At 37.2% G+C, this 22,317-nt stretch overlaps 2 protein-coding genes across 3 annotated transcripts in view; both read left to right on the forward strand.

Moving 5' to 3' along the window:
* Positions 1–10,369, forward strand: part of PLEKHH2 (pleckstrin homology, MyTH4 and FERM domain containing H2) — a 123,967-nt gene extending 113,598 nt beyond the window's left edge. Inside the window, exons 26-30 of the mRNA XM_044663281.1 lie at positions 604–749; positions 2,137–2,266; positions 5,318–5,404; positions 6,909–7,046; positions 9,585–10,369. Coding sequence (XP_044519216.1) covers positions 604–749; positions 2,137–2,266; positions 5,318–5,404; positions 6,909–7,046; positions 9,585–9,770 — 687 coding nt within the window. The 3' untranslated portion in view covers positions 9,771–10,369. The remainder of the gene's footprint in view (positions 1–603; positions 750–2,136; positions 2,267–5,317; positions 5,405–6,908; positions 7,047–9,584) is intronic.
* Positions 10,370–21,956: 11,587 nt separating this feature from the next.
* DYNC2LI1 (dynein cytoplasmic 2 light intermediate chain 1) overlaps positions 21,957–22,317 on the forward strand; it is a 43,080-nt gene continuing 42,719 nt past the window's right edge. For both annotated transcript variants that reach the window (XM_044660643.1, XM_044660644.1), the window contains exon 1: positions 21,957–21,999. In XM_044660643.1, the coding sequence (XP_044516578.1) occupies positions 21,992–21,999 (8 nt within the window). In that variant the 5' untranslated portion in view covers positions 21,957–21,991. The remainder of the gene's footprint in view (positions 22,000–22,317) is intronic.

A 22,317-nucleotide genomic window follows, 5' to 3' on the forward strand; every position in this document is an offset into this window, starting at 1 on the left:
AAGTATTTCTTTTTAAAGAATTAAAAGAATGTAAATATAGAATTTTAATTTTGATGACATTTTGAAAAATGGAATTCAAACTTTGATATCGAAAGAGGCAGCTAAGTGACCCAGTGGGTCGACTGCTGAACTTAGAGTTAAGAAGACTGGTTCAAATCTAGGCTCAGACACTTATTAACTGTGTGACCCTAGACAAGTCACTTAACTTCTATTATGCCTCATTTTCCTGATATGTAAAATGGAGATAATTATAGAACCTACTTCTCAGGGTTGTTTCTTGAGGTCAAATGAGATGATATTTGAAAAGTGCTTATCAAAGAGCTTGACACACAGTAGGCATTTAATAAATGTGTACTTCTTTCTTCCTCATTTTATAACAACAGAAGGTTGGACTCAGTGACATCAAGAACCTTTCCAGGTCTAAATCTTTAACACAATGAAATCATAATATAAATATACATTCTTTAAAATAGTCATATAATCAAGACAAATGAAACGGTATACTTTGTATCTTACGATAGCAGCATCATTCTCGATTTATTTTAAACGTCAAAGCATTTTCTCTGATATCCCACAATTTCTATTTCTCAATCTTCCAATTAGGTGGAGATTGGAGATTTTGAGAGACCTTTCTCAACTCCAGCAGGGCAAGTGACCTCTCAGTGCAAGGCAAATCAAACACTAAAACAAGTTATAGAAAAATTTTATCCTAAAAGGTATAGGAATGGCTGTTCTGAAGAACAATTAAGGTAAGAAAAAAATCCTGAAAAATTCATGTCTAATGATGTATGTATGTGTCATCTAAAGTTTGTAGGAAGAGTTCTTAACTTGGAGGCTGTGACTTTTTAAAAAAATTATAAACTCTTACCTTCTGTCCCAGAATAAATACTTGTATTGGTTACAAAACAAAAGAGCAGTAAGGGCTAGGCAATGAGGGTTGAGTGACTTGTTCAGGGTCACACAGCTAAAAAGTGTCTGAAGCTAGATTTGAACCCAGGATGTAACATCTCTAGGTCTGACTCTCGATCCTCTGAGCCACCCACCAGCTGCTCCTGGACATAAACTTTTAAAAAACATTTTGAAACTGTTGGAGTCAGAAGGATGCAGATTAAAGCATTCTATCTTTCATATCAGAGTATTTAGGATTTTATTTTTGGGTTTTGTTTTTGTATGAATGTGTTCTTACAATAATGACAGACATGGAAGTGTGTTTTGTATGATAATAAAAATAAAATAAAAATTTTAAAATAAAAAAACATTTTGATAACTATATTTTTATATAGTCAGTGTCCTCTATCATCCTAGGTGTTCATTTATAAACATGATTTGAGAAGGGGTCCAGAAGTTTCATTTCACTGTTGCCAATGGGATCCAGCCTGCCCCCTCTACACAAAAAGCCACAGAAAAATCTGGTTTAGTGAATATATCCTCACACAGAAGTCCAGTGAGATTTTGTTGGCCGTGGTTTTCATTTTCAAGACTATTTTCTTATCCACATCAAGGCTATAGATATACAAAAATTTGTGAGTCTTAATGAAAATGGAGATGAATCCATAAATTTAAAAAAAACAAAGAGGATGAAAATATGCCTTACTAGTTCATTGGTTCTGCATTTCATGACATTTTAACTACTTTATGTTCAAACTAATTGTGCCTACACATTAGATCTTGGCTCAGCCTCCTCCCCACCCCATTTTTTGCCCCAAGATCTTGGATCTCATGGTCTAGGTTCAAAACTGAATTTATTTAGAAAATTACTTTCTCTTCCTCTCAAATTACCCTCACCCAAAATGACCTCCAACAAAGTTTAGACTTCAACTCAAACTAGATCTAGGTTTTCTGCAGAGACCCCCTCTCCCCATTATACCCTCTTGCTGTGTAAGTCATACACATGATAAGGAATGTTGAACCTGGGAAATGGGGAATGGAGAAGTGAGGAGGGAAGAGGTGCAGAAAAGAATTATGGGAGTCACTGAAGGCAAACTTTGAGCTACTTTATAACTGTGCTCAGGCTCAGCTATGGAAAAGTTCTTCATCATATTCTTGAGGGTTTGTAAATGTTCATGGGGAATGAAATAATAATTTGTGCTCTAGGTGATTGATTTTTCTTTTCTTTCCTTTTTTTTATTTTAAAAGACAACTTTGTCAACGATTGTCAACTAGATGGATGGCTCTCCGTGGACATAATGCTGCTGACTGTGTGCGCATTTACTTGACTGTGGCCAGAAAGTGGGCATTTTTCGGTGCAAAGTTGTTTCTTGCAAAAGTAAGACGTTTGTGGGAAAGGGGGTTTTAGATTGTATCTTTCTGAATATACTACTCTCACTTCAACCTAGTGAGTCAGGGTAGGGTCACAAGTCATCAGTAGTATGTAGTAATCTAAATTTCATTCATAATTAGATTTGAAATGCATTTCAAAATAAGGGTATAATCCCACACTCTGGGGATTATAAACAATGTAAAATATACTGAAAGGATACTGATGGAAGATGCTTGACACAATCTGATTTCCTGTCTTTTCCTCACTCCCTATTTTTTTTGCTAATAGAATTCATCACAGCTTGAACTCCATTTCCTTTTCTGTAAAAACTGCTTAGCTCATACCTACCCAGAAGAGGAGGAGTCAATTTATGCTTAAAAACCCTTCTTGGTGATTGTATTATTATCTAGTGAGGGATGGTATAAGTATTAAAAATGATAAAGGCTAGTATAAATATATATATTAGTATTTTAATTAAAGCCATCCTGATAGATAAATTCATTAGACCACGCACTTGTAAGCATTCAAAACTGCCGCCTCCATTTTGTTTCCTGTCTCTACCTCCCAAATCTGCTGTCCAAGCCCCTACTAGCAAAGAGCAAGCCTCCTGGCAAAAGAGGCCACTTCCTCCTAACCCAGGAGATTTAAACCCTTCCCTGTGTCAAGACGTAAGCCTTCCCAAGCCCAAAAACTGGAAACGGAAACCCGTTGGACCACGGGAAATGTAGTTTGATACATTTCCCAAATTTCACTTTTACAATGGGAGGGACTAGATATAATTCAGCAAGAAATTCCAAAGGCCTCTGGGAACTAGAAGATCTCATTCAAGGTTGTCAACAATGAGTTGAGAAAACCAACCTTAGAAATGTGCCTAAAAGAAGAGGCAATGTGGTACAATAGAAGAGACATAGATTTTAAATCTCGATTTTTATTACTTCCTACTTGAACTTGAACAGGTTATTTAACATTTTGGGGCCTCCAGTTTCCTCATCTGTAAATGTAAACTAGATCTCTTCCTAGATTCCTCTTGCAAGTCTTAGCAACTAACAGTTCTATAGTTCTCTGAGAATTGTAATGCATTTTGATATAGATATTTATTTAGTTTTCATAAAAACCCTGTGAGCAAAGGACCACAACTATTAGCCCCATTTTATTTAAGAAGGGGAAACTGAGGCTGAAAAAGGTAATGATGTGGCTCTGCCTGGTTTTAGCTCCAAGGATTAAGCTTATCACCTCTAATCTCATTGTAATTGTTAAATTATTTTTTCAATCTTGTCTGACTTTTCAGGACCCCATTTGGAATTTTTTTGGCAAAGATACTAGAGTGGTTTGCCATTTCCTTCTCCAACTCATTTTATAGATGAAGAAACTGGAGCAAACAGGGTGAGGAGACTTGACCAGGGTCTCATAGCTAAAAATGTATGAGGCTGGATTTGAATTCATGAGGTTGAATCTCTTCCTGACTTCAGGTCATACTCTTCACCATCATGCCACCTAGATGTGCATAATCTCATTACCATTCATTTAACTCAAGCCTTGACTGATGGGGCTTCTCTCAGCACTCTCCTCTGATTGAAGGACTAAAAGGAAGAATATCAAACTTCTCCTAATGTTATGAATATTTGATATGGTGCTTTGAGACTTTTTACAAATATCTCATTTTATGCTCACAAAAATCCTGGAAGATAGGTGCTATTATTATCCCCATTTTACAGTTGAGAAAACTGAGGCAGACAGATCAAGTGTCTTCCCTAACATCATACTACTAGTAAGTGTCTGGAGCAAGATTTGAACTCAGATCTTCCTGAAGTTTTGACTCCAAACTCTATCCACTGTGCCACCTATCTGCCTTAGGGGATCTGTTTTTGGTAGAACAACCAGTTTTTCAGAGATAGGTTTTGTTAACTACATAGATGATGAAAAATAGTAGAATATGGTTTGGGAGATTATGAAGTAGCTTGTTACAATGTTTTTGGAAAGAGACAGGCACTGGACCTGTCATTTCACTGGTATTTGGGAACTCCTAGGTGAGGAAACTCCTTTAGCAACTCAGGTCAGTACACTTTCTTCCTCTTAGAAAATTAGAATTGTCTAGAGCCTTGAGTGTGAAATGTCTTCACAAGATCACAAATGTCAGAGACAGACTGGAGAGATTCTCTTGCTCTCTGTCCACTGTGTCAAGTGATAACATGGGGGAGAATTTCAGGATCCAGGAGTGTTTGGCTAGTCATGTCCCTCTCACCCTCAATTAGCAAGACTTAATCATTCTTGTGAGGGCTAGTCTTCTGCACACCAAGATCTATATCTAATGAATATTATGAGAATCTGATGATATTCCATTCTTGTGGTTATTGAAAGCTCTCAGTATGTTTAACTTAAACAGAACTCATCCATATTTCTCATGATTATTTGGATTCTTTTTTTCCAAAACCATACTTTTTGGGGCATCTAGTTTGCTCAGTGGATTGAAAGGAGCTCTAGATTAAAAGCTGGCCTCAGACACTTTTTGGCTGTATGAACCTGGGCAAATCACTTAACCCTCATTTCCTAGCCTTTGCTACTCTTCTGCCTTGGAACCAATACAAAGTATTGATTCTAAGACAGAAGGTAAGGGTTTAAAAAAAAAATCCTTATACCAAGCAGATTAAACCCTAGCTAAAATTTTAGAATATTGCACAAATCTGAACAAATAAAAAATTCAGAATGCTAAAATTGACTCTCTTAAGGAAAATACTAAAAGCTGTGTGACCCTGGGCAAGTCATTTAACCCCCCTTGCTTAGCCATTTACTGCTCTTCTGCCTTAGAACCAATACAAAGTAGTGATTCTAAGACAGAAGAGAAGGGTTAAAAAAAAACAAAAAACAGCATACTAAAGGTTCATTTTTTCTAGTTCCAAGATAAAATTTGAGGGAATTCAGAATAGATCTGCCTAAACATCTAATTCAGTATGGTTTGATTTAATGACAAAATGTCAGGTGTTTTCCACTAATCAGTGTTGCTGTCTTTTAATGTGACATTTATAATATGCAGGGCTCTTTATTCCTCCTATTTCATAGCCAGTAACTCCATCAACACTGGGAAATACTTTCATATGGTTAGCTGTACATGAAGATGGAATTAGCATTTTGGAATACAACTCCATGGTAAGAATAAATCTCAGAACTTTTTGATGTAGGTAATGCTATATTTAGCTTTCAAGTTGGCTACATTCCATTCAATTGTAAGGCCTGTCATAAAAAGATAGGTAAAAAACAAAAGGGGAAAATTATCATCATGATTCTATTAGAATTTTTGAAATGGCAGTTTGCACAGTATATTACATTAGGAGAACAATTTCGGTGTATGAGACAAATTATATTTCGGTATCACTAAAGGAGAAATTTTAATTGCATAGATCAGAAAATTCAGCATCATTGAGTTTTCTCCAAAATGGTTCTTGTAATATCTCTAATTCTTCACTTTGCACGTATGCAAATTATTATATTAGAACTTTCCCCCCAATCAAAGACAATAACATTAATCATTTGAGAGATGGGGTGCCCTTCCAAAGAGATGAAATTTAAATTATTTTTCTTGCTTTTTCTTTGCAAGCTAAATTACTTAACTTAAGTTTATGATCAAATGAATAAACATTTTTTAAAATACAGATACTGACTGGTATAGTTAAAAGCTATCCCCTCTTGAGATCTTAATCTAAACTTGACTTTCAGATAAAATATTTTTAATGCATCTTTTTTCTTTAAAGCCTGAGAAGTGGAAATTATATTAGTGTAGACCAAAATCTCTTAACAATGACTTTGCCAGACTTGTTTGCTGGTTCTAGTTATAGAAGGATCTGTGGTCGCTGGGAGTTTCAAAGAGGTCAGATTCCTGTGCAATCATATGATGATTCTGTCTTCAGTTGCCCTGTTGAGATGTGTTTTAGAAGGAATGTATATCTTCTGAATAGCTTCTGACTCATGAATGAATAACTTGAGTGCAAATTACATTTCTTAATTAATTAGATGCTACTAGACAGTTTCAAAGAATATTAAAACCTTACTAAACATATTTGTTACAAAGATTTAATTTTATTTTTTCTTCCCCCAGAGGAGGGAGGTTGAAAAGGTGAAGGGGAGAAAAAATAAATGCTTGTTAATTCTAAAAAATAAAGTTGAATTTTAAGAAAATTGATGCCCTCTGGTAAATAAACACTGAACCAAAAAATACTGAACCGCATCTTCTCAGAAAGTATTTATTGTCTTTGCACCTTTGGGCAATGCAGAAATGAAGGTCACAAAGTTTACATTTAGCATATTGCTGCTCTAGAGTCCCAGATGTCATCTACTGTCCAGAAAAATATCCTTTGCCATCAAACATTCACTGTCCAAATGATAGAAGAGACAAAATAGAATACCAAGACAAGTCAGAACGCGAACTTAAATATTCTATGAGATCTGAAAATCTTTCCCTTTGCTTTTGTCTTGTGAACATAATCGTGTGACTGTGGGATTATTTCAGAAACAAATTAATGCTCAAATAAAAACTGACAAATGATTAAAATGTATTAATCTATTTTAGAATATATTATCATTTGGGTTAAAAATTGTTCATTTTTCTCACTTCTTTGGGGACATAAAACATAACTTGGCTTTCTTCTATTTTAAGAGGTTAATAGTGACATATGTGTACAAAAGCCTAATGACCTTCGGAGGTTATCAAGATGACTTTATGATGGTTATTAACAGTACACATTCTAAGGACAAGCCAACAGATAAATTCCTTTTTACCATGGCAAAGCCTAAGGTAAGTGAGAACATCTCTGCCAACTTTGGGAGCATTATATTTATTGTTTTTGAAGTAAATATTGAACCAATGAATGACAATGAATGACTGAATGACTGAATGACTGAATGACTGAATGAAAAACTATGTTAAGTATTTCGTGTGTGTCTGGCACATTGCTAAATGTTGAGGATAGAAATACAAAAAGCAAAACAGTCTCTGCCCTCAAGGTGCTTGCATTTTTCACAGGGGAAGACAACACATAATAGCAGTAGCTAGGAAGGTCTCTTTTGGTGAGGAAAAACCACAGGGATGGTCATTGCTGTTACAGGATAATTGATTGGCAAATCTTTGTCAGGAATGGTAATGTTTATTTGATGGCTGCTCTTAGAGCTATGTGAAATCACAGGATGAAGGTGACTTGGGTCTGTTTAGGTGTTAGATATGGTAAACAGTCACTAATCGGGAGCCCAGGGCCCCAGGGTAAGAACTAGAATAGTAGTAGGCAGGAACACAGAGACATGAGGATGGGGAGTGGTAAAATGATTCCTACTTTGAGTTTGCAGTTATTAGCCATAGTGGATGATTTGGAAAGGGAGAAAAAGGTGAAATACAACAGACTGAGACAGCTAGGGGACACAGTGAATAGAGAACCAGACTTGGAGCCAGGAGGTCCTGTATTATCTGTCTTCTGGCTGAATGACCCTGGGCAAGTCACTTGACCCCAATTGCCTAGCCTGTACCACTATTCTGCTTCAGAACTGATACTTAGAATAGATTCTAAGACAGAAGGCATAAGTTGAAAGAAAGAAAGAAAGAAAGAAAGAAAGAAAGAAAGAAAGAAAGAAAGAAAGAAAGAAAGAAGGAAGGAAGGAAGGAAGGAAGGAAGGAAGGAAGGAAGGAAGGAAGGAAAGATAACAGATCAAACGATTAGGACAACTGTGCTTTATTCTTCCCACGAGCCTTCTATGAAATCTTAGGATAAAGATAAGGACTGGAAATGTGATTTCATTGATACAAGGAACAATCCAGTGAAGAAACTCCCTATAGCAGTGTAGGTCAGCACCTTTTCTACAACTTAAAAACTTAAAGAGTTCCCTACATAAAAAAGAAAAAAATCTTTGAGATAGGTTTCTCTGATAAAAATCTCATTTCTAAGGCAAATTGATTCAAATTGATCAGAATAAGTCATTCCACAACTGAACAATGATCAAAGGAAATGAATAGGCAGTTTTCAGAGGAAAAAATCCAAGCTATCAAAAGCCATATGGGAAAATGCTGTAAATCTCTAATAATTAGAGAAATATAAATTAAAACAACTCTGAAGTTCCACCTCAGTCCAACAAAATTGCTTTAAAAAGGGGGAAATGACAAATGCTGGAGGGACTGTGGGGAAGAGATGTATTAATGCATTGTCAGTGGAATCATGTATTGGCCAAACCATTCTGGAAAACAATTTGGAACTGTGACTCCAAAGGCTTTTAAATTGTGCATATATCTTTTGATGAAGCAATACCACAACTAAGTCTCAATACCACAACAGAGAGATCAAAGAAAGAAGAAAAAGACACATATCTACAAAAATATTTATAGCAACTCTTTTTGTTAGGTAAAGAATTAGAAATTGGAGTGTGTATCAATGAGAGAATAACTGAGCAGGCTATGATAGATGAATATTAGAGGAAACATTGTGCTATAAGAAATGATGGAGAGGTAGGTAACTTAGTGAAGAGAGACAGGCCTAGAGCTAGGAGGTTCTGGGTTCAAATCTAGTTTTAGATATTTCCTAGCTATGTTACCCTGGGCAAGTCACTTAACCCCAGTTGCCTCGCCATTGCCATTCTTCTGCCTTAAATACAGTATTTAGTATGGATTTTAAAATGGAAGGTAAGAGTATTTTTAAAAAAATGATAAATGAGGATTTTTTCAGAGAATCTTGGGAAGATTTCTATGACTTGATACAAGTGGAATGAACAAAAACAGAACAATTTATACAATAACATTATAAATCCAAAAGCTTCAAAAGACTTGGGGACTCCAATTAAACACAATGACCAATAATAATTCTAGAAAATTCATGATGAAACCTGCTACCCATGTGGTTGAGATTAAGAGTGCAAAATGAGAACTTTTTTTAAACATGGCCGATGTAGGAATTTGTTTTGCTTATCTCTATGTGTTTGTAATGAGGCTTTGTTTTTATTTTTCTTGTTTTCTCAATGACCATGATAGGGGTGGGTGTGAAGGAAGGAGGCAGATGGAAGAAAGAGAAGATAAATCTTGAAAATAAGATAAAAGAAATTTAAAAGGGGGTGGAGAATAAATTGCCTAGAACAGTGACTTGCCCAGTGTCATAAACCCAACATGTGTCAGTACTGTCTTCCTGACTTCAAGGCCAACTCTCTATCTCCTCTGCTAGGCTGCCTCATATACCATGGAACAAAGGGAACCAGTGGAATCATAAGCATATATCCAAGTGGAGTTAGCTCATACAGTTCAGGTCTCTTGTCCCTTTGGAAATGACAAGAATGAGACATTTGTGTTTTTCTTTTTTTCTAGATTCTTGAAATAACTCTTTTGGTTGCCAGCTATATAAACAATTTCCATCAACAAAAAGCAGCTCTTCACCACCGTTCAGCTCCTGCACTACTGTCTGCTCGAAAAGGAGGGGCCAAAAACAAGGACATGGGGAGCCAGCCACTTCTGTTTAACAGCAGACCTACCAAAGGCCCAACTTTACTGTGAAATCAGAAGCTCACAACACTATATAGTAATTGAATGTCCAAGAACATTACTGGGTGTGCTCAGAGCAATTTGCATTTGAGGAGCACAATACATACATCATTTCAAAACTGAAAAGACACGAAAGATTGCTACTTCTTTTTTTACATGACTATTTAAAATATAAATGAAGAGTTAGTTATATTAGGACTAAATAAACTGTTTACAAACACCAGACTGGTTTAATCATCTAATTAGGGCTTGAAGAGCCCTCTAAAGGACAAATTGTCCAGTCCTCTGCCAGTATTTAATTGAGTATTTGTTGTATTTGTGAAAATCTTGAGAAATAGGTTTCATAACCTCTTTTTTATAATCTGGTCCAGTGTCTACCTGTCTTTGATAATCAGAAGTTATAAAGTAAACAAAAATTGAAGGCCCTTTAATGAAAGTATAATTGAAAACAAATAGAATATAAAGTTCCAGGAAGCAATTGCAGTTTGGTAAAATTTTCATATGGTACAGTGGATCTCTGCTAGATTTGTGTATGATGAATAAGAAACCTCCTATGGTACTTAAAAAGTATATTCCTTCACATCTCCATTTCAATGAAATAAAATTCCATTGCCCCAAAATTTAAAAAAAATTACAGTGACTCCTGTCTTGCCATACCTTTTTAAAATCTATGAATTTGCTGGAAAATCAACAGCTTTTTTCTCTTTGCTTCTTTGTGCTTCTCACTATCTTTAGATAAATAGAATAGTATTTGAGGATGTGTATTCCTTTTTTTTTTTCTATATGAGGCATAGCACTTTACCTGATGGAATGCAATGTCCATGTGTTCTGTTTTATTTTCTTGAAGTTTTGTAACTTTCTGAATTGTAAAAATAGAATACATTATACTTGACCATTGCATTTTTTAACATAGGATTATAATTCACAGATGACTCCTCAAAGCCTAAAAACCATGTCCTTTTGTTATTAATTTTTAGGGTAATGTCCTTATTCCTGAAGGAAGCTCTAATTGCTTTAAGTGACTTGAACACAAATGATAGCAGTGATTTTCTAAGAAGAAATCTTTGCAAAAATGATGTACTTCAAGGGCAGCTGGGTAGCTCAGTGGATTGAGAACCAGGCCTAGAGACGGGAGGTCCTAGGTTCAAATCTGGCCTCAGACACTTCCCAGCTGTGTGACCCTGGGCAAGTCACTTGACCCCCATTGCCTACCCTTACCACTCTTCTGCCTTGGAGCCAATACACAGTATTGACTCCAAGACGGAAGGTAAGGGTTTAAAAACAAACAAACAAAAAAAAATGATGTACTTCTTTTTTTAACCCTTTACCTTCTGTGTTAGACTCAATACTAAGAATTGGTTCCAAGGCAGAAGAGTAGTAAGGGCTTAACAATGCAGGTTAAGTGACTTACCCAGGAACAGCTAAGAAGTATTTGAGATCAGATACGAACTCAGGATCTCCTCTCTCTAGGCTTGGCTCTATCACTGAGCTACCTAGCTATACTCCATGATGTACTTTTGAATAACTTCCATTAATAGACATTAGATAACTACCCACTGTAGAGCCCAAAGCTGTACTAACTGAAGATTATAAACAAATCTGAGTTAATCCATTCAGATATTCCCTTTAACGCTGAAGACTGAAGCCCCTCCACCTTTTCCTGTCTGTCTTCTAGGGCAGTGGTGGCAAACCTATGGCCCGGGTGCCAAAGATGGCACACAGCGCACTCTCTGTGGGCATATGGCTATTCCCCCCTTCTCCCCAGCTGGTTACTAGAAAGGCAGAAGGACTCAAGTGGAGCTGCTCCCTCCCCCCTTTCCACTGTGCCTGAAGACATTTTTTCACATCACCCATGCCTCCACCCCCTCTGCCCAGCAGCCCAATGGGACTCCCATTGGGCTGCTGGGCAGAGGGGGTGGAGGCATGTGTGTGTGTGTGTGTGTGTGTGTGTGTGTGTGTGTGTGTGTGTGTGTGTGTGTGTTGGGGCAATGGCACTCCATCTCTAAAAGGTTTGCCATCGCTGCTCTAGGGCTTTTGTTAATGACCTGTAAATCTTTCACTGAGGCTCTTCCTCTTGATCTCTTGACACTTAGTGGATACCACATTTCATGGAGTCTGTAGGCTGCCTATTTATTTAAGCATTTTAAAGATGATTTATTTTTTTTAAACTTGTCAAAGTTTTGCTGTCAAAAAAGGAAAAGATGTGGTTTTGAGAAGCCAAATTTCTGGGCTAGGTCAGTGGGCAATGCCATATAGACTTCATGTCAAAATAGAATGTGTAACATAAACTCCTTCTGTGAATTAGAATTTGAGTGCTGGAGTTAGGGGAGGGGAATGAAATATAAGCATTGTAATAGTACATTATTTAGCAACTACTCACAACTTTAAATTATGTGGAGAATATTTGTATTTATTCTTTTGGACATATATTTATCACTTTTTGCCAGGTATTTTTGCATGAATTAAAAGCAAATCCCAAAATGTTAGATGTTAAGGTAAGGAGTAGAAAGTGTGGTGGGATGAAAAGGATGCTGGGTTTGAAATCAGATCATCTGCTTTTAAATCCCAATTATTCTCTTTAGCTGCTTATGTAACCTTGAGTATAGCAGCACCTTTATGGGCTTCAGTTACTCATCTATAAAATGAGGGGGATGGGCCAAATGAGCTCTAGTTCTAAATCTATGTGATTGTCCCTAAATGTAATAATTTACTGGTATTGTTCTTTGCCTTGTTTTATTTTTCTGCCCCTTTCTCTTTCTGGCCATGCACTGACTCACTTTTAACCTTTTCCACAAGCATTCTACTCGCAGTTAATAAAACTTTCTATAAAAACTTAAAAATGTTTGCTGATTTTAGAAGAGCATCCCCCATCTACATATGGTAAAAGGGAATTGCTAAAAAGTGTGTGACTATAATTATATTGCTTCTTTAATATTTGTTGTTCATAGCACAGCGTACCTGGCATGTGGTAATCACATTATCAATGCTTCTAGGTTGGTTGATTGCTCTACCAATGTCTGCCACAGCCCTTTCATGCCTTAAAGGATGACATACATTTCTGTGGTCAAAAAAATTTAATGCCTGATAACCCACCCCCTAAAAGTGAGGTAGCTCTTCCACATATCTATTCCCAGAAGGCAGTATTTGTTGCTGGGCTTATACTTGAAGTCTCTCTGCCTTCTTGGACCTGCTAGAATGTATAGTCTGTCGGCATAGCCTTCAAGAACATGGGCGTCACTTTCATGCTATTATGAGCATCAGAGAAAACTGTGAATAGAGAAGAATGATAATATGCTATTTTGATAATGGCTCAAAGAAAGACCCTTTCTCCTGCCTCCCCATCCCCCCAAAAAGCAAAGCATCCATTAGAAACAAATTTCCACTGAAAAGTTCTTTAGCTATAACAACTAATCAGTTAAGTTGTCTATAAGAATAGACTTCTTTACCTCTGAGTGAGACTTTGGTTCAAGTCCCACTACTGACACTCTGGCTTGTATCACTCTGGGCAAGTCATTTAACCTTTCAATATCTGGAGCACTTTCTCAAATAATTTGCTGAGCAACAATTGCTAATAGAATTCCCTTATGCCAGGGAAATCATCAGACCAGTTTAAAAAGAAGAAACTGGCCATTTTATGGTGCAATTGAAATAACCTCTGTCTAAAGCCAAATGAAGGCTCCTATTTGCTGGAACATTATTTAATTATTAGATAATAAGCCAAAAGCTTTGGCAGGGCTATTCACATAAAAGCATTATTCACGGTGATACTTCGCTCACCATAGAATAAAACCTAATAAGCTTTTAAGTTTATGATAAAATTGTGATTTCTTAACTTAGTCTATAATATCCTATAATTGGCATTTATTTTTGATAATTTTAAAAAATATATTGTGACAGAAAGAAATTAACTTTTCGTAACTAATGATGTTGAAAAATTGATTTTATTTTCTGAAGAAATGACAACTTTTACACAGGTTTTTAAAAAATCCAAAGCTTATTGTTGTGATCAGTTACCAGAGAACAATGTTATATGTTAATTTCATATTTGAATTGTGATGTCACCTATCATTTTCTTGCCTTTCAATCATAATAAATGATTTATAAATCCATTTTGAGCATAATCTTTTGAATAGTTTTAGACTTCAAGAGATATATAATTTTTCCATTGTCAAAACTGAGGTGGTCTGCCGCTGAAAGTGGTAGTTAATCCTCCTTGTCTTGCATTCATGTCTACAGCTGTGTTTTAATTTCCTACATATACAGCTGTGCCTCACCCCAATGGTTGGCTTGCTTATATTCTCTATTGGCTTCACCTTTACTACTAACATTTATTCCCAACAAAGATTTCTCACTACTCTAGTCTATGTTCCTTTTTCCTTTTCTCTAAATTCAGAGAAAAGAAGAAAGAGAAAGAAAGAAAGAAAGAAAGAAAGAAAGAAAGAAAGAAAGAAAGAAAGAAAGAAAGAAGGAAGGAAGGAAGGAAGAAGGAGGGAAGGAAGGAAGGAAGGAAGGAAGAGAGGGAAGGAGGAAAGGAGGGTGGGAGGGAGAAAGAAAGTGAGGGAGAGAGGGAAGAAGGAAGGAAGAAGGGAAGGAAGAAAGAAAAACACTTTTCTAGTTTTTTCCCCCAATTTTTAATAAGGTTTTTAGCTTCCAGTGTTGTCAAGATGGCTACAAGATGGCTACAGCAAGCTTTGAGGAATAGAAAAATAAGTGTCATACTGTGAGCATAATGGAAGGAATATGGTGTGTATGAATGGCTATAACATATAGCAAATTGGGAGCTTCAAAAAATAACAATAAAGATATCATGGAGGAAATATATAATCAAATAGCTTTACTTACTTGTTAAGGGAATGTTAACTAGACCATCCCCCCATTTTAGATGATTGTGCCAATGTGCTTGATATGCAAGTGTCCTCTAAATATTTGATGGATGCATTTATACATCAACTTAACTTCTAACTTCATTCCAACCAAACTGGATTACCTGCACTCTGATTCACCAGGTCTTACCTGTATCTGCCATGTTCATGTACCCTAAGGAGGGGTGTATGAAGTGTTCAGGGAGGACTAACACCTCTGGTATGAAGGCTTGCTGAGCCCTTTTCATGGCTGCTCATCATCCTTTGGTGTCTACCCTTCACTCAGCTCCTTCCTTTTGCTCCAAGAAGCTATAACATGCACAGTGGCCATACCCTGGTAAACCATCTCAGCAGACAGACTTAGACCAGGTCAAAGATAACCAACAGGCCTCAGGCCCATAGGTGAGTTAAGGGATGTCTATCGCAAGCATGTGAAGACTACCCATGGCAGAATATGCAGATGAGAGCAATTTGTTCCAGTGGCCATGAAAGCAACTGAAGAAAAAGCTTAGAGATTGGTCAGACATTGAAGCCCCCAAGGTCATCCTGGGCCATTGCCAGTCATCCTAATTTGTCTAGTCAATGGACTTTGATGACTCTTGAAGAGAGTATGAGGATGAGGTCTTTGTGCAACTCTGCCTCACTTAAATCCAATTCATGCTGAAGTCAAGACATCACATCCTTTTTGAAATGAAAGAGGAATATAATAACCTGAGGAGCATCAGGCCTTTCCAAATGCACTGCAGCACAACTCTCATAGTGGTAATGAAATCCATGAGAGTTGATGAGACTGTCAAGTAATAAGAAGAAAAGAGTCCAGGACAGATCCCTGTGGGTCACCTATTGTTAGAGGGTATGATCTGGACGAGGATTCAGAAAAAGAGACTGAGAAGGGGCAATCATAGTGGTAGGAGAACCAAGAGTAATGTCCCAAAGATCTGGAGAGTAGAAATTATCAAGGAAAATCCACTGTGTTAGAGTCTACAGAGAGATAAAGGAGAATCAGGATCCAGAAGAGGTCATTGGATTTAGCAAATAAGAGATCACTAGTAACTTTGGAGAGCCATTTTGGTAAAATGATGAGGTTAGCAACCAGATTGTAAAAATATTAAGAAGGAAGTGACAGGAGAGAAAATATTAATAATAAATAATAACCTGTTGTAGTTAGCCTTTTCAACTTGTTTAGCAACAAAGGGCAGAAAATCTATAGAAAAATAGGTTTTGGACATGGAAAGATGAAATGAAGGTTCTTTGAAGATTAGGGAGATATAGACATGTTTATAGGCAGTAGGGAAAGAACCAGTAGATAGGGAGAGTTTGAAGATGAGTAATAGAATGAGGATGACAGAAGACATTTATATTTCAAGATAGCTACCATTTCCCAGCTGTCTTTTCTAAGCTGCATTCTCACCCTCCCCACCTCAATTTTCTTCAACCATTCCTCATTATGATGAATTCTCTAGCTTTTTCATCATCCCGATCACAATTCAGCTTGTCAGTGTCTTTTCTTACTTCTTGGAAGGAAAGTTATGACAAATCAAGACAGCATACTAAAAAGGAGAGACATCTTCTTGCTTACAACGGTCCATAAAGTCCAAGTTTTTCCAGTAGTAACGTATGACTGTAAGGGTTGGAGTATAAGAAAGTTGAGCATTGCAGAATCAACGATTTCAAATAGTAGAGCCAGAGAATCTCTTGGACATCAAATTAGTAAATTCTTAGAGAAATATTTCAAACTATTCCCTGGAAAGTCAAATACTGAAGCTTAAATAATTTGGCTGTATAATGAGAAGATAGGACTCATTGGAAAAGACTGATGTTGGGAAAGATTGAAGGCAAAATGGAAAAGGGGAAGACAAAGGTTGAAATGGGTAGAAAGTGTTTTAGAAACAACAAACATGAACTTGGACACATTTCAAGAGACAGTGGAGCAGAGAAAGACCTGGTGTGCTATGTTCCAGGGGGTCAAGAAGAGTCAGACAGGGCTGTACAACTAAACAATAAATGTCTTTCCTAACATGGCACCTACCCCAAATGGAACAGTTCTCCAGATATGGTCTGACCAAGAGAGATTATAGAGGAACTATTATCTCCTTTGTGCTAGACATGATATTTTTCATTAGAGCATAGAATAGCATTAGCTATTTTGTCTGTCACGTCTTAATAGAAAATAAATGTCTACCCAGCTATAAAACAAATATACCTAAAAAGTTACAAGTTAATGTAACAAACAAATAGCTAAGTAGCTAAAGGAGACAATAAACAAATATGTGCAAACAATGCAGGATAAATTGGAAATAATTAAAAGAGGGAAGGGACTAGAACTAAGAGGCATTTGGAAAGACCCCACAAAAACTGGGGTTTTAATTGGCACTTGAAAAGAACCAAGGAAGCCAGATGAGGGAGAACATTCCAGGTATGAGAGACAGTCAGAAAATGCCAGGAGCAGAGAGAAGGAGTGTGGTATTCATGGAGCAACAGTGTCAATGTATCAAACAGTTTATGGAGGGAGTAAGATAAGAAAAACGGAAAGGTAGTAGGGAGTTAGTTTATGAAGGGATATTAGGGAGTCCCTGGAGTTTATTAGGTGGAGGAGTGACATGGTCAGACCTATAGTTTAGGAAAATCTCTTGATTGACTGAATGGAGGAGGGATTGGAGTAAGGAGAAGCTTGAGGCAGATAGATCCGCTAACACGCTATTTTAATAGTTCAAGCATAAGGTAATGGGAATCTGCACTAGGATCATGACAGTATCAGAAGGGGAAAGATGACATATTGTTGTTGTTTTTATTTTAAATGTATTTATTTATTTTTTAAAATTTCCCCATGCTTACATGATTCTTATTGTCTCCTCACTTCTTTCCTCCCCCTTCCTGGAGCTGACAAGAAACTCCACTGGGTTTTACATGTGTTATGACTTGAGACCTAGTTCTATATTATTCATTTTTGTAATAGAAAAATTTATTTAAAACAAAACCCTAAATCATTTACTCATATAAACAAGTGATAAATCACATGTCTTTCTTCTGCATTTCTACTCCCACAGTTCTTTTGGATAGCGTTTTTTCTCCTAAGTCCCTCAGTTTTGTCCTGGATCATTGCATTGCTTACTAGTAGCAAAGTTTTTTGATTGTTCCACAATGTTTCAGTTTCTGTGTACAAAGTTCTCCTGCTTCTGCTTATTTCATTCTGCATCGGTTCATAAAGGTGGAAAGAAGACATTGGAGAGATGTTGGGAAGGTGAAATAGGAATGTAGGACACAGATCAAGACTAAGGAGGACCAACAACCCAATCCCAAGGGTGGATCTTGGCCCTAACATAAAGCCTCAATTCAGAAACTGAAGCCTTTTTAACTAAAGTTAAAGGGATGGGGGAGAGAAGAGAACAAGCATTTATTAAACATCTACTATGGACCATACATACTATTCTAAGTACTTCATAAATATTATCTCCTTTCATCCTTTCAACAACTCTGGGAGGAGGGTGCTATTATTATCCTCACTTTACAGCAGAGGAAACCGAGGCAGACAAAGGTTAAGTGACGTCCCCAGGTCACCCAGCTAGTAAGTATGGATTTGAGATCAGGTTTTTCTAACACCAGGCTCAGCAATCTATCCATGAAGATGAAGAGATGAATAAGCAGACAAAAACACACACTATTATTTTAAAAATTATTGTTGATCTGAAGACATCCAAAAACTCAACCTAGAAGAAAAGAGTAATTCCACAACAACTACAAGAAGCTATTCAAAAGAAAAAAGAATTTTCCATAAAGACTAAAGGAATACCTAGAAGAAGTGAAACAAGAGATTTAAAAAATTAAATAAAAGCAGTGGGGGAAAGAATTGGAAGGACAAAAAATAGATTAGGAAAAGAAAGTGGCAAATCTTCCCCAAGTAACAGACTACCAGAAAAATTAGAATAAACCAAAGAGAAATCAACAATTTCATAAGATATCAAGGAATATTAAAATGAAAAGTTTTGAAAAATAGAAGAAAATTAAATTATTTGGAATAAAAATCAAATGACCTACAAAATAGTTTAAGACACAATAATTTGTGAAACATGAAAGTTTCTGAAAACTATGATCAAAATTAAAGTTTAGGACACTATATTTCAAGAAATCACAAATGAAAGCTTCCCAGATTTATTAGATCCAGAAGACAAAGTGAAGATAGAAAGAATCCAACAATCACTTTTGGAAAAAAACAAAAATGGAAAGTCCCAGTAATGACATAGCCAAAATCCAGAGCTTCCTAGTCAAAGAAAAAATACCACAAGCAGCTGGAAAGTCATGCAAATATCAAACAATTCTGGTTAGAATCACAAAAGATTTGGTGGCTTCCACTATAAATGAGAGGATCTCTTGGAATACAATTTTTCCAAAATAAAAAGATAAAAGCTTTCAACCATGAATAACTTATCATGCGACATCATATAATCCTACATAGAATAAAATGGATATCTAATGGAATGGAGCACTTTTAAGCATTCTTTATGAAAAGACTACATATGAGTAGGAACTTTGAAATAGAAATACAAGAGTAATAAGAATTTTTTGAACCAATATGGAGAATCCTGGGAAGTAATGACATGACCAGAGAGTGAGGTGAGCAGGACCTGGAGAATAATTTATATAAGAACAGCAATATAGTAAAGAAAAAAAAACTTTGAAAGATACAATCTCTATTCAATGCAAAAGTGGGATTCTAAGTCATAAAACACATGCACGCCTCCAAGTATGCAAATCTCAATAATTAAAGGACGAATGAAATTTTTAAAAAAGTATTTAGTTAAGTATCTACTATTTGCAAAGCACTGTAGATACAAAGGGAAGGAACAGACATTCTGCAGTGGATAGAGAGCTGTATCTAGAATCAGGGCTATCTGAGTCTGGCCTCAGACACTTAATAGCTATGTGACCCTGAGCATGTCACTTAACCTCTTTTTGCCTCAGTTTTCTTATCTTTAAAATGGAAGTAATAATAGCATCTAACTTCTAGGGGTGTTGTGAGGATCAAATGAGATAACCTTAAAGAGCTTAGCATGATGCTTGACACATCATGTTATCTAGTATTATGATTTTGCTGCAAGTCCAGTGTCCATAGAATGCAGTAACAAGGCAAGTGGCAATTTAGTTTCTTGTTCGGTCATTTTCAGTCATGTCTAACTTTTTGTGACCTGACTTGGTGTTTTTTTGGCAAAGATACTGAAGTGGTTTGCCATTTCCTTCTCCAGATCAGTTTTGGAAACCAAGGTAAATAGGATTAAGGAATTTGTCCAGGGGTCACATAGTTAGTATCTGAGGCTAGATTTGAATTTAGGAAGCTTTCAGACATGACATTCTATCCACTGTGCCACCTAGTTGCCCCCACTTCTTTGGTACTATTTCCATTAACAATATCATATCTCTTGATTGGGGTTTTGGCTTTGAAAGAGCACTCTATTATATATATGAGTAATATGGGAAAAGGTTTTGAACAATGATACTTGTTTAATCCAGTGGGGTTGCTTGTCAGCTCTGGGAGAAAAGGGAAGGGAGAGAATATGAATCTTATAACCATGGGAAAATATTCTAAATAAATAAATTAATTAAAAACCAAACAAAAATTATCCTATCTGTGCTGGTGAGCCTCTTGACAGTGTCAATGACTTTGGTAGTAAGAATTTTCTCTTCTGGGTGTTCAGTAGGTAACTTCTGGAGCTTCTGAGGAGGTAGGCAATTTCCAGGTTACAGCTAAACAAGGGTTGCTTCCCTGGACAATGGTGCAGGAGTCTGTTCTGAAGTAGGGTAGATGGTCTCCTAGTGGTGTTGGTGTTGAATAGGACAGTTGACTTCTCCTCCATTGGATCTGTTCCCTTGGAAAATGGCTAGGAATATGGTTTGGGGGGAGGGAGAGAAGAAAATGGTTATAGAAACTGGTAGCTTGGTAAATGGTGCACTTCCCCAGATCTCTTGGGTATAGGATTCTAGGCTGTCTCCACTGAAATCTGAGAGAGTTGTGATGAGATAATGGTAATGATTTGACCCTCCTCGGACATGTTGCCTCCTATATCTTTCAAAGGGTATTTTGCTATGTGATCTAGACTAGATTTCCCGCTTTGGTGGTGATGATGCCCTCTACGGATATAGGGAAATAAGGAGAAAGGGTAGTTTTAAGGGGATGGGTAGTTAGATAATGAGTTCCTGAGAATAGATTGACTTTGAGGGAAGAGTTCCAACAAGGCATGTGGTTCTAGAGCTCAAGAGAGGGATTAGGGAAAGAGATATAGATGTGGAGTTATTAAAACCATGGAAGTTGATAAAAGTCACCAGGGCAGAGGATGCAAAAGAAAAGGGTCCAGGACATTCATTCAGACAACTAATTATGATACAACAAAGGGGACAAAGGCAGAATACCTTTTTTTTTTTAAGAGAACAGTGTCAGGAAAGCTGTGGAGAAGAGTTTCCAGAAAGACAAAGAGGTCAAGAGGGAGCTTAGAAAGGACCATTGGATTTAGCAATGAATTAATCATTGATAACCTTGAAAAGAGCAGCCCAAGGAAAAGGGATTCAGAAGTGAGTAGAAGACAAGAGTTCAAGGAGACAGATCTTAACTGGGAGCTCTAGGAAAATCTGAGGAAGGTGTAATTTGCTGAATGGGACCACCATACCCATTCATCATCAGCCTCAATTTATCATATTGCATGCCTGATAATAGTCCCATTTCCATGTTATACAATTCTTATTAAGGGATGGGTTTAGGGTTTGATTACCTAGGTAAGAATATTTTGTTATTCATGAATAGAACCACCTGTATACTATACCCAATTAGTCTCAGTTTATGACATCAGAGGCTTGATAATGACCTGTTTACCTATAATACAGTGGTTATTTGAGGATAGGGTCAGGGACTTGACCTCAGGATTTTTGAAGGATTTCAGGAGGGCTTCCAGAGGGCCAACCTTTTCTCTGCAACTTAGAGTCTTGGGGCTCATAGAAGCAACTTGCCCAGTCACACAGCTAGGATGGGTCTGAAGAGTGACTTGAACTCAAGTCTTCCTGGTTATAAGTCCAAGCTGCCTCTTACCGTGACTATTAACATCTTAGAAACTATTGTTTTTAGTGCCTCTGATTTGTAACTCTTCTCCGAGTCCTTCCTGCCCTCCAAACTCCCAACCCCATTATTCCCCAACCTAGTCCCTGAAGCTAGAAAGTCTGGACAGCTGGGGACGTTCATGAGAAGCCAGAGAACTACATTTCCCATGATGCCACTTCTCCACGCTGCCTGCTTTGGCGGCGGCGCTGCCATGGTAACCAGGAAGTCCGTTCCTTCGCAGTCCTCTGGCCGGATTCAGGGCTTCCTTCTTCTCCTCAGCTGAGGCCACGATGCCCAGGTATCTCCATCAGACTGCCAAGAGGTTGGGGGACGGGAGGTCCTAATGTTTGGAGGGATGGGAAGGAGGGGGTAGTGGAAGAGGAACTCACTTGAGTCCCACCTAGACCTAAAGATCATCCCAGGAGGAGGCTGAGGAGCCCTGCTAACGCACGTTAGGTTCCGCGTATACAAGCTCTTAATCAGTGCTTGTTCGTATCGACTTGCTAGAAGGAGGGGTTCTCCTCAACAATGTACTCCCTTCCTCCTCTGTACCCTGTTCCAAAAAGGTGAGAATCCCGCACTTGAAAAGAAAAAACGAGGGAAAACAGCAGTAACT

The sequence above is a fragment of the Gracilinanus agilis genome, chromosome 2, assembly GCF_016433145.1.
Source record: "Gracilinanus agilis isolate LMUSP501 chromosome 2, AgileGrace, whole genome shotgun sequence".
In the NCBI taxonomy this organism is placed as follows: domain Eukaryota; kingdom Metazoa; phylum Chordata; class Mammalia; order Didelphimorphia; family Didelphidae; genus Gracilinanus; species Gracilinanus agilis.